The sequence below is a fragment of the Coloeus monedula genome, assembly GCF_965178545.1.
Source record: "Coloeus monedula genome assembly, chromosome: 27".
Lineage (NCBI taxonomy): Eukaryota > Metazoa > Chordata > Aves > Passeriformes > Corvidae > Coloeus > Coloeus monedula.
The window spans coordinates 1,727,873-1,740,000 of record NC_138807.1 but is presented as its reverse complement, the minus strand read 5'-3'; the positions used below and the strand labels follow the sequence as shown (position 1 = coordinate 1,740,000).

Here is a 12,128-nt window from a genome sequence, read left to right as displayed (position 1 = left end):
AGGGTGGGGGCCACCCCCTCCCCAGAGCCCAGAGGCCCCCAGTGCAGGGGACCCTCCGGGCTCAGAGTGTGGCACCGCGGTGGCCAAGGACGCGGTGGCTGAGGACAGTCAGGACGTGGCCCCGCTCAGTTGATGGTGCTGCTCCGGCTCTCTCCCTCAGCGCCCCTGGTGCTGCTTTCGGGGGTCCTGGCGCTGCTCAGCCCCTGCAGGCCAACAGCACCTGCTGCTGTTGGAGGAAGAGGAGGGACAGGTCAGGAGAGATGGCAGTGTGGGGTTACTCACACGTGGTGGCCTGGCCCTCCTGGGACTCTTCTGCTAGCACCAGGGGCCTGACCCAGCAGGGCCCCACACAGCACGAGGGGTCTGTCCTGTTCCCCCACCCCAGAGCGAGACACTGGCACAGAGAGGCAGAACAGGCACTGAGCACAGGTGTTGACTCCCCAGCCTGGCAAAGGTCACCCCACCGTCCCCCACGTTTGCTGCCAGCACACGGAGCTGCCCCCGGCACCCCTTGGAGCCCCAGGGCCAGCATGGCCATGACCAGGCCAGGGGGGTGTTGACCCCCCAGAAGGGCACAGCAAGCAGACACAGCCCCTCTCTGGGGGCAGCAGCAGAAGCAGGACAATGGCCCTGCCCCGTGTCCTACCATGAGGATTCCCCTGCGAGCGTGGCCGCAGCCAGCCCGGTGAAGACAGGGCTCCCACCGCTGCCCCACTGGGGCCATCTGCAAAGACACTGCGGCTTTAGCCCAGCTGGCACTGGCCATGGGGTTCCCAATGCCCCCAGCCCCATGCCAGGCCGCCCCCAAGCCCTCAGCCCCACTCACAGCGGATTCGGATGGGCCACACCATGATGCAGCAGAGAGTTGCAACAGCGGCAACGGCGATGCCGCCGGTGACCAGCACCATCACCCAGCGGTAGAAGCCAACACAGGCAGGGCAGCACAGCTCAGTCCTGTGGGGACAGGCAGGGATGTGACTGGAGGCTGGGACTGGAGCCCCAGGCTATGGACAGTGGTCCCATATCCTCAGAGTTAGGACTGGTTCCCAATGGGATGAGAGGGAAAGGCCCAGGGCAAGGAGATCCCCAGGGCATGGCTTGGGCCCTCATCCAAGGCTGGGAGAGAAGGTGAAGAAGGGTTTAAGACAAATCAGAGCTGGAGAGGAGAAGGCTCCAGGGAGGCAAGGAGGAGGAGAGGAGGAGAAAGGGGCTCCAGGAGAAAGGGGCTCCAGGAGAGCTGCAGAGGGACTGGGGCCAAGGCCTGGAGGGCCAGGACACAGGGAATGGCTTCCCAGTGCCAGAGGGCAGGGCTGGATGGGATCTTGGGAAGGAATTGTTCCCTGGGAGGGTGGGCAGGCCCTGGCACAGGGTGCCCAGAGCAGCTGGGGCTGCCCCTGGATCCCTGGCAGTGCCCAAGGCCAGGCTGGACATTGGGGCTTGGAGCAGCCTGGGATAGTGGAAGGTGTCCCTGCCCATGGCAGGGGTGGAACAAGATGAGCTTTAAGGTCCCTTCCAATCCAAACCATTCTGGGATTCTATAAATCCAAGCTGGTTCCCACCCATGCCTCTTGCTCCAAGCCTGGAATATTTCCTTGTGGCCCCTCAGCAATGGGGAGTCCCGGCTCTGCAGAGACGCTTACGGGCAGGGGTGCAGGTTCTGGATTGCCATCACAGCCAGGCCATTGGCCATCTTGTCCGTGAAGCTCATGGCACCGTAGACAAACGCGCTGCTGTGCTATGGGAGGAGAGGGAACCATGCTGTGCCATGCTGGGCTAAGCAGCGCTGTGTGCCCTCTCATGGGCAGAGCCCTCACTGCAGCAAAGCAGCAGAGCCCGGGGCACAGCACTCACGGGGCACAGCACACCGGGGTTTCCGAGCAGAGCCCCCTCCCAGTGTCTCCATCCCCCAACCCTAACCAGTGCCCACCCCAGCCTGTGCGTTCTGAACCTGCCATGACCCCCCCACTCCATCGACCAGGAGCAGCGGCCGTACCGTGTTGGTGCCGATGAGATCTGCAGTCATGGACAGGGAAGTGACCAGGATGGTGGCTGAGCCGGCCCCGAGCAACACGGCCAGCCCGTAGATCTCATCTCCCACCGGCCTGGCCAGGGCCACCCAGGAGGCGAAGGCCAGGACCACCAGGATGCCCACAAAGTAAGTCAGCTGGGATGGGGACAGGCAGAGGGAGAGGGGGGAGTTCAGACATCAGCTGGCACTCGGTGAGGGAGGAGCAAGCAGGGGGACCAGCACTGCCCAGGACCCATGAGGGACAGCCCTGGCTCTGTCCACGGTGTAGTTAAACAAGGAGACCCCAAAAGCAGGTCCTTGCTGTGCTCCAGGCTGTTCTGCAGCCCAAGGGTTGAGCCCCAGGCAGAGTTGTGGGAGAGTGTCTGTGAGGGCAGGGGACACTCCACTGGCACCCAACAGCACGGAGGGGACACACTGCAGGGTCCCTCCTGCTGGCACTGCAGACTGTGTGCCCACCCAGGCCAGTGTAGCCAGACCCCCCTCTGCCCCTACCACAGGGCTCTGCAGCCCAGTCAGGCCTGCAAGGGACATGGTAACTCTGGGTCAGCATTGCCTTCCCCAGCCCCAGGGATGTGCAGGACAGGCCCCCGCCCCCATCCCTGCCCACCACTCCCAGTCCCAGTGGGACCCATGCTGCAGTGGGTGGTTGCTGGCAGAGAGTCCATGAGGGGTCCCTCCTCTCCAGCTCAGGTGTGCCAGGAGCTCTGCTCACAGCCAGGATTTGGCCCCTGGGCCTCTCCTGGGGTCAAACTCCAGCCTCTCCAGCACCCTGGACTCACATTCCGACCGATCCATTTGTTCACAGGCTTCATGAGGAATGAGGAGAGGAACCCACTGACGTACATCACTAGGGGAATGGTGGCAATGTACTTCTGCAAGGGACAAGGACAGGGAGGAGATGAGCCCCAGGCCATATCAGGACACTTGTCCACGTGTCCCTGCCCTGCACCCACCTTGGAGAGCAGCAGCGAGTTGGTCAGGTACATGGCGATGTAGGTCTGGGACAGGTTGACGATGAGGCGGGTGGCCATGTAAAGCACCGCGACCTGTGAGGGGACAGGGCCACGGCATCACCACTCAGCTCGTGGGAAGGACTTTCCCTGCCCAGCTGTCACGGCACAGGTGTCCACCAGGAAGGGGATGGCCCCTCTGAGGTGGTGGATGGGTGCCCAAAACAGCCCCTCTTTCCATCCCCACCCGCACCTGGGGCAAGTCCCTTGCCTGCAGGACATCCAGGGTGCCCAGGCAGGGCAGCAGCCCAGGCCAGGGGAGTCTCGCCCAGCAGTACCTGGTAGAAGGAGGGCTCCAGCAGCCAGTCCTTCCAGAGCAGCAAGGGGCCTGGGGGTTCCTTGTGCAGCAGCGGGGTGCTCTCCTCTGGCTCGAGCCGCACCCTTGGTGGGTATGGCTTCTCCTTGGTGCCCAGGTGGAAGATGAGGGAGAACACGGCCCCCAGCCCCACCACGATGAGGGCCAAGTTCTGGTGAGGCAGTGGGGGTGAACACAGCAGTGGGGGCAGCCCATCATCAGCCCCCCAGCAGTCTGGAGGGTAAGAAGGGGTTCCCAAACTCCAGGGAGGGCTCAGCGTGGCTCTTGCCCAGTTGGTGAGGTTTTAGGGCACTGCCCCCTGACTCCCTCCAGTACCTCCCCAGCTGAGCCATGGGAAGAGGGAACCCCAGGGACTGTGCCCTGTCACTCACCCGAAACACGGGGATGTCCTGGGGGCCCAGGTGCTCCATGTGGTCAGGCTGGTCCGTCTGGAAGTTCAGCAGGAGCCAGGTCAGGCCATAGACAGTGATGTTGGCCATGACAGTGAAGGCATACCTGAGGGGAAGGAAACCTCAGGGTGATGCAGAGGGACAAGCACAGGGACAGCACGGCAGAGCAGCTCGGCCCATGGCTGCCCTCCAAGCCAAATGTGCTACAGCCTCTGCACCCCAGTGCCACGGCTGAGGCGACACCTCTGCGGGCACGAGGCACCTGGCCAGGCATCAGCCTTACTGGTGCAACTCCCAGTGTGCCCAGTCCAAGTGTTGGGACTTCACTGGGAGGAAACCAAGATCCCTACAGGTCAGTCTGTTCCCCTTCCAGCCACAGCTCACCTCTGCTTCAAGGATGCCATGAGCTGCCTGATCTGGTACCCCCAGAGTGGGACCACTTGGCCCCACAGTTACCCCACATCCTCCCTGCTCACCCTGCTCCGTGGGATAAACACCCCATCTCACATCCTGATCCTGACAGAGATGAGCCAAGTGCACTGCCCACCTGGCCCTGGGGACATCTCACCTCCAGAACAGTCCCCACAGCCATGTCCAGCTCTCCTCAAGGGCATCTGGGAGGAACAGTCCCTTCGCTGAATGCCACCCCCAGTTCCCAAAGAAGAAGTGTCCCCAGCCCAGGAAGTGTCCCACAGGCTGCATCACTGACATCCCTGGCATCAAGACACTCCCTCCTGGCACCAAAGGCTTTGGACCACCAACCCAGGACCAGTGTCCTTTGGCACATCCCACAGGACACTCACATGGCCCAGTCCTCGTCCTGCCATGCCAAGGTCTCCGGTGTGCCACAGCACCCAGGGACCTCCTGTCACACAGCAGTGGGACCCAGCATGGGCAGGGCAGCTCCCCCAGCCCCAGGGGACTCCCAGGTGTGGCTGTGCTCACCTGAAAGCCGTGAGCTCCACCTTCCCATGGTCACTGCTCACCAGCTCGGGGATGAGGGCCAGGTGGGACACTTGTGTGGCCGCCCAGCCAAACTGGAAGATGACGATGAAGGGGAGGTAGTAGATGAAGGCTGCCCACTGTGGAGTGCTCTCCCTGCAGGCCAGGCAGGGGCTAAAGACAAAGGGAAAGGACACGAGGACACAGGTGGTGCCTGGGGAGAGAGCGGAGCAGTGAGAAGCTGCACACCTGGCTGGGACTCCAATGTGACACAGACAGCCCTCTCCAGGACAGGTTCTACCCCGGAGCTGGGGAGGGAGGTCGGCCCCTTCTCCAGCCAGCTGAGACACGTGGAGCTCCAGACACCCCCTCAGCCCATCCTGCACAGGGAATGTCATTCCCTCTGGCACCCAGCACAGACAGACACCCCCCAGTCAAGGTGCTTCCCCAACACAGTGCTGGCACTGCTCTGTCCTCTCAAGACATCATGACAGACCCTCACTGTCACACCCACAGCCACCAAGAGGTTCTCGCTGTCCCCAGGTGCAGATAACCAGTCAGATAACCCCTCCCTGCTGCCTGGCCATGGTGATATGGCACCCCTAGGCTGGGAGGGCTCTGGGTGTCCCATGGGTACTGACACCCCATCTGTCTCCACGTCTCCCCTCCTGTGGGGCTGGCAGAGTGGGGCTGGCAGAGAGAGTCATGCTTCTGCCACACTCACAGACATCACCCGCTGCATGACAGGGTGACACAGAGCCATGGGGGGCTCCGGGAAGGCCCTGCTGAGTCAGGGACACCAGAGCCAGGCTCCTCCCTCTTCTGTAGTGTGACAGCATGGGGACGCAGCATGGGGACGCAGCCTGGGGACGCTGTGGGTAGGGCAGACAGGCCAGCCTGGCCTCTCCCTCCCCTTTCCCAAAGTTACAGAGTTTATCTGCTAAGTGGCTCCACAGGCCCCCAGGCCCCGATGCAGAGCCTGGTGCCCTGTCCCACATGTCCCCCAGTACTGTCCTACATGTCCCCAGCTTCTCTGCACGCTGATGAAGAGCTGTTCCTGCAGCTGAGGGGAACCTGCTTTGCCAGGTCCCCAAAGTATACTCTCCACTTTGCAAGAACCTCTCTTCCTCATGAGTGATTCCTCTTCCTCCCACCCATGAAGGGTAATTCCTCCTTGCTCCCACATGGCACAGCCATGCAGGGCCAGGGCAAAGCCAAGGGCAGCGCCAAGGGCAGCAGTGACAATCCCAGCCCAGCCCCATCCATCCCACCAAGGGGTGCTGGGTCCCCACATTGGCTCACAGTCGGCTTTGGTGCTCCAGGAGCTCCAAAGGACAGGGAACTCGGGCACACATGGTGCCTCTGCCCCAGACAAACCACAGGCATGGGAAAGTCCACGAAGGCTCAAACCAGCCCAGATCCTCTCTGTTCCCTGGGTCTTAACTGGGCCCAGATGAGGGGTGAGGGTCCCAGGGCCCCATAGGGTCAGGCTCTGCAGCCCCCTGAGGGCTGTGAGGACTCCCAGGGGAGCACTGGGGCAGGGGCTGTGGGACCTCCAGGGCTGCTCCTGTGCCCACCCATGAACCATCGCCACCAGCACAACCACAGGAGTGTCACCTCCTCCTCGTGGCCCCCCGGGACAGGCAGTGCCCACCACCAGGGTCATCCCACCTGGCCACCCCACAGAGCTGTGCCCCCCTGGCACCCCAACACCCATGTACCCCAAGTGCCCAGGAGTGGCTGCACTGAGTCAGAGGGATCCTGGGGACCTTCTGCTCTCCCGAGTGGGGCCATGGGACCCCCCCAAGACCATCCTGCCCACCCCTGCAGCACCCCAGGGCAGGCAGAGGCCGGGTTCTCATCGCTGGCCCCGCGGGGCACGGGAATGCCAGGCTGCTCGGCACAGGCGCCTGGGGCAGGGATTTTGGGACAGCACTGCCAGACAGGCTCAGACAGGCATCAAAGAGACGCTCACCCTTCCTCCCCACTGTGACAGGAAGCTGGACCCCAAAAAAGAGCTGGCGATCAGACGGGGAGATCCGGGACCGCCTGTGGGAACACCCGGAACCGCGGCCGCGGCGGGGAGATGTCACCGATAGCAACTCGTGGTGTGTCCCCCGCCCCGAGGCTGCGGTTTCACAACGTTTCCTCTGATCTGAGCACGGGTTTGCCACCGGACGAGACACCCCGCTCCCACACGACACCCCTCGCTGCAGCGTGATCGAGCGAGCCGAGCGGCCCCGGCACAGCCGGCTCCGGTGGGTTTGCCGCCACCACTGGTCACTCTGTGGTCAGCCAAGGTGGGCACTGGGCTTCCTTGGGAATAACCCACGCTCCAGCCTGGGAAACAGCCTGCATCTCTGCTCCAGCCCCTATCCCTCTCCAGCCGCCATTTCTGCTGGGCTGTGCTCTGCTCCTGCAGCCCCCGTGCAGGGCCTGAGTTAGGACTTCCCCTCTGTGCTCCCGGGCAGCACCCGGCTGGAGCAGGGGGACGGAACAGCTCCGGCCACTTCTCTAAATCTAGGGCGCCGATGCGGCTGACGCTGGGCCAGGGTTGAAGCTGCCCCCTCAGCACTCTCCCTGACTCACCAAGCCAAGCTCCGGCGAGGTCAGACACATTATCAGGCTGCTGTTGGGTTGCACGAAGTGGTTGGTCGAGATAAATTTGGGATCAAGATAAGAGCACCCACACTACAACCGTCCTCGCTCGGCGCGGGTTTGCTCCGGGTGAGGCAACACCCGGTTGTTATCGAGGGTTGTTATCAATGGCTATTTCTTCCATTAACTGCCCCGTCCCCAGTGCCAGCTAAGCAGGATGTGCAGGCTCCTGCACCACTCACAGCACCAAGGACCCCTCTTCAGGCCATGCTGTCCCTTCAGAGAGGGACCAAGGACCGCTCTCCTCCCCACACTGCTCTCCATGTCACATTGTCCCCTCAGAGAGGGACCCCGCCAGATGGGTCCCCACCAGCCCCTGGACTCCGTTGCACTTTTTGACCCAGGGCACAATACAAGACGAACCTGTAAATAATTCCCATGAGCCAGAGCCTCCTGTGCATCCCATGGCCATACCCCACTGCTGGCCCCTGGGGTGCCCAGCCCCAGCACAGCCAAGGGCCCCACGCTGCACGGTCCCCCCTGGGGACACCAAGAGCTGCTCAGGAAGCACCTGGGCTTTTGAGAGCCCAGATTTTACTGCTACTCTTGGTTTTGCTACCTCTGAGCACGTGGCTCTCACCCCAGCTCGCTGCCACTCACACGCGCAAAGCCCTCGGGGCAGCGGGGAGCCCCCGGGGTGGGATGGTGCCCAGGCAGGACAGGGACACCATGGTGCCCCTTCCCCATCCAGCCTCAGCATCCTGCTGTCCTCTACACATGGAACACCTCTGTCCCCACTTCGCTGCCGCAGGGGATCCCAGAAAGGCACCTCCCAGGCTATCCCCTCCTCACAGAGTAGCCCAGGCCCATCTCCTGTCACCCAGGGCACTGCCAATGCACCAGAGCTCCTTCACCCTCCACCAGGCACCCCAAAAGCCCCAAGCGCAGCCCCCCTCCCGTGGAGAGGCTGTTCCCTTCCACCCCAGGGCACACAATTCTGCTCAGCCCTGGGGTTGCCCCTCTCCAGCTGGGGGGACCCTGTCCCCACCTCACTGCCACATGATGGTCCCCCTCCCCAGAAAGGCTCCCACATCTTCAGGGAAACCTCCACACCACAAAGCACCCTGGTTCCTCCCTGATCCAGGGAATCCCCAAGGCTGATCCCCCCTGACCCAGAAAGGCACCCTTGATCTCATTCCCCCTCTTCCACGGCACCCCAGAAAGGTACCCTGGGGCTGATCCTGTACCCCAGAGGTACCACCCCAGAGGGCCACCCATGTCCACCCAGCAGAGCTGCTTGGGGCCAACCCCTTCCAGCCAGCATCCCCCAGCAAACCCTTCCCAGCTGTACCCCACCCTGGGCACCCTAGAAAGGTTCCCCAAAGGTCATCCTTCTCTTCTTAGGGCATCCCAGAAAGGTTATCCTGGGTAGCTCCCACTCAGGGCACTTCAGAAAGGCTCCTTGGGGCCACCCTTACCCCTTCTGGGCACCCCAGCAGGGTGTCTCCCACCCTGGGCATCCAAGAAAAGCTCCCCCAGGGTCACCCATTTTCACACATCACCTTGTATAGGCACCTCAGTCCATGCCCTCAGGGCACCCCAGAAAGGCCCCTCCAGAGCCATCCTTAGATGCATCCATTTAGAGCATCCCAGAAAGGCTCACCCAGGTGACCCCAAACCCAGAGCACCCCAAGAAGTCTCCCTCACAGCCACACTCTTTCCCTCCCCCAACCAAAGCCCCTCGGGGTTACCCATCTCTTATCTTTGGCACCCCAGCAGTGTGTCCCACCCATGGCACTCCAGAAAGGCTCCCTTGTGTGGCCCCCAACCCAGGCACCCCAAAAAGGCTCCCCATGGCCATTCATCTCCATCCAGGCCACCCCAGAAAGGCTACCCCCGGGGCCACCCATTTTCACCCAAGACAACTTGGATAGGTACCCTTCCTTGGGCCACCCCTTTCCAGGCACCCCAGAAAGGCTCCCCTACGTGTCCTTCAACACAGAACAACACAGTAGGGTCCCGCAGGGCCGTCCCTCTCCACTTAGAGCATCCTAGAAGGGCTCTACTGGATGTCCCCCAACACTGACACCCCAGGAAGTCTCCCCAGGGCCACCCATCTCCACCCACGGCACCCCAGAAAGGCTCCCCCGGGGCCATCCCTCTTCATTTAGAGCATCCCAGAAAGGCTTGCCTGGATGTTCCCCAACACAGCCACACAGAAAAGCTCCCCCGGGGCCATCCCTCTTCAATTAGAGCATCCCACCAAAGTTCCCCCCTCAGATGTCGCCCACTCAGGACACCCCAGAAAGGCTCCCCTGGGGCCATCCCTCTTCACTTAGAGCATCTCAGAAAGGCTCCCCCGGGTGTCCCCCCCCCAGAGCACCCCAGCAAAGCCCTCCAGGGTCACCGCCCTCCACCCCGGGCACCCCAGAAAGGCTCTCCCCGGGTCACCCCTCTCCACCCAGCTCCCCCCATCAAAGCTCCCGGTCCCCCGCACCCCCCGTCCAGATGTCCCCGGTCCCTCCGGTGCCCCGCACCCACCGGCCAGGTGCCAGCCCTTCCTGCGCCCGTAGCGGCCGCAGCCGTGGGCTCGGTCGGCCTCGAAGCCGAGCAGGGGCGTGCAGAGCCCGTCGGCCGCCTGCCCGGCGAGCAGCAGCGCGCCAGCCGCGCCGTGCCCGTAGCCCAGCACGGCGTGCAGGAAGGGCAGCAGGTAGGTGAACCACAGCGCCGAGCACGCGTCGTTCAGGAAGTGCCCGCACGCGAAGCTGAGCCGCGCCCGCAGCGGCAGCGCCGGGCCCGGGGCCGCCGGGGACTGCGGGGACTCCGCCATGGCCCGGCCGGAGCCCGCGGGGACAGCAGCGGGACGGGCCCGGCGGGAGGGACCGGCAGGGAATGGGAGGGAGGGAATGGGAGGGGACAGGGAGGGACAGGGAGGGACCGGCCGAGACCGGTGACCCCCCCCGGGGCCGCCGCGTCCTGGGCGGGGAGAGCGGGGGGTGACCCGGGCGGGGGGGAGGCGGCAGCGGGTGAGCGCCCCGTGACACCAGTGCTGTCCCCACATCGCTCCCAGTGACTCCGCTGCTGTCCCCACACTGCTGCCAGACACAGCAGTACCGCCACACTGCTCCCAGTCACATCAGTGCTGCCCCACACCGTTCCCAGTCCCCACACCGTTCTCAGTCACACCAGCAGCGGCCCTATACCAGTACCACGACACTGCTCCCGGTCACACCAGTGCTGTCCCCATACTACTCCCGATCAGACCAGTAATATCCCCATACTGCTCCCAGACACCCAGTAACGGCCCTGTACTGCTCGCAGTCACAGCAGTGCTGTCCCCGCAGTGATCCCAGTATTATTCCCACACGTCTTCCAGTCGCTCCTGTCCTGCCTGCAACAGTCCCACAGACCCCAGTACCCTCACACTGCTCCCAGTCACACCAGTGCTGTCTGTAACAGTCCCAGCCACCCCGTTACCCACACAAGGGAATGTCCCAGTCACTCCAGTACCCCCACACTGCTCCCAGTGACCCCAGTACCCACCCAAGCAGGGGGTCCCCATGCTGTCAGTAGGCACCCCAGAATTCCAGTGACACCAGTGCACCCACACTGCTCCCAGTAACCCTGGTATTCAAGCAAGGGGTCCTCATGATGCCAGCAGTTGCCTGAGTTCCAGTGATCCCAATACACCATCACACTGCTCCCAGTCACCCCAATATCCCAGTATGCACTAAGTGGGGAGTGTCAGACTACAGGAGTGAGGGTACAGGGATTTGTGGGCACTGGAACCAGTCAGATGGGAGTCACTGGGACACTGGGATGACTACAGATATCGTGGGGAGCCCTTGCTTGGATGGGCACTGGGGTCAGTAGGAGTTGGGGGGGCAGGTACTGGGGTGACTGGGACCTTCTGGGTAATGGTGTGTCTGGGGCCATTATGGGCTGTACTGGAGTGGTTGGGGACACTGTGGAGGGAGTACTGGGGTCACTGGGACTCTGGAGTGGCTCCTGGAGTCGCAGGACACCCCCTCTTGGGTGAATACTGGTGTCCCTGAGAGTAGTGTGGGCATACTTGGGCAACTGGGACCTCCTCTTGAGTAGGTACTGGTGTGACTGGGACCAGTACGAGTAGTACTGGGGGCACTAGGACCCTCTTGAGAGGAGTATTAGGGTCACTGAGACTCTGTGGTGACTACAGGCACCAAGGGGATCCCCAACAGCGTGAATACTGGAGACACTGGGAGCAGACTGGAGGTCGTGGGGGACCTCCCCTTGAGTATTTAATGGAGTGACTGGGACCAGTATGGGCTGTACTGGGGTGACAGGAAACAGTGTTGGGGGAGTATTGGGGTCACTGGGAGCAGTGTTGGAGGAGTACTGGGGTCCCTGGGACTCTGGGATAACTACTGGTGTCATGGGAACCCCCTGCTGGGTGGGTACTGGGGCTGCTGGGAGCGGTGGGGGAGGGTAACTGAATCAGTGGATCAGCGCTGCGGTGGGCACTGAGGATACTGGGAGCGATGGGAAGGTACTGGGGTCACTGGAATGGGTCGGTGGCGGTGGGACCCCGCCGTGACGTTGCCCCTTTAAGGCGCTGCCCACAGCGGGCCGCTGGCGGTGCGTCCCCACCTCTTTGTCGGTGCCCCTTTAAGGCGCTGCCCTCCCCACAACACTTCCTCGTCCCCAAGCTGGCTGCTGATTGGTCGGGCCGCCGGCCGCGCGCGCGCGCCGCGCCCGCCGGCCCCGCCCTCCCTTCCGCCGCTTCCCTCTGACGTCATCACATCCAGCCAATCCGCGAGGGGCCGCGCTCAACGAGTCGGCGCCGAGCGGCCAATCGAGGGCGG

The 12,128-nt window shown here is 63.1% G+C and overlaps 1 protein-coding gene across 3 annotated transcripts in view; it reads right to left on the bottom strand.

Moving 5' to 3' along the window:
* MFSD12 (major facilitator superfamily domain containing 12) overlaps positions 1–10,156 on the bottom strand; it is a 10,401-nt gene extending 245 nt beyond the window's left edge. The window contains exons 1-11 of one of the 3 annotated variants that reach the window (XM_082297829.1): positions 9,826–10,156; positions 4,690–4,900; positions 3,727–3,850; positions 3,318–3,506; positions 2,983–3,075; positions 2,809–2,901; positions 1,994–2,164; positions 1,641–1,735; positions 827–954; positions 647–724; positions 1–226 (exon numbers count right to left, since the gene is read on the bottom strand). The exon at positions 1–226 is cut by the window's left edge and continues 245 nt beyond it. In XM_082297829.1, the coding sequence (XP_082153955.1) occupies positions 126–226; positions 647–724; positions 827–954; positions 1,641–1,735; positions 1,994–2,164; positions 2,809–2,901; positions 2,983–3,075; positions 3,318–3,506; positions 3,727–3,850; positions 4,690–4,900; positions 9,826–10,114 (1,572 nt within the window). In that variant the 5' untranslated portion in view covers positions 10,115–10,156 and the 3' untranslated portion in view covers positions 1–125. The remainder of the gene's footprint in view (positions 227–646; positions 725–826; positions 955–1,640; positions 1,736–1,993; positions 2,165–2,808; positions 2,902–2,982; positions 3,076–3,317; positions 3,507–3,726; positions 3,851–4,689; positions 4,901–9,825) is intronic. The other 2 variants (XM_082297830.1, XM_082297831.1) reach the window with 2 other exon arrangements.
* Positions 10,157–12,128: the final 1,972 nt, after the last annotated feature.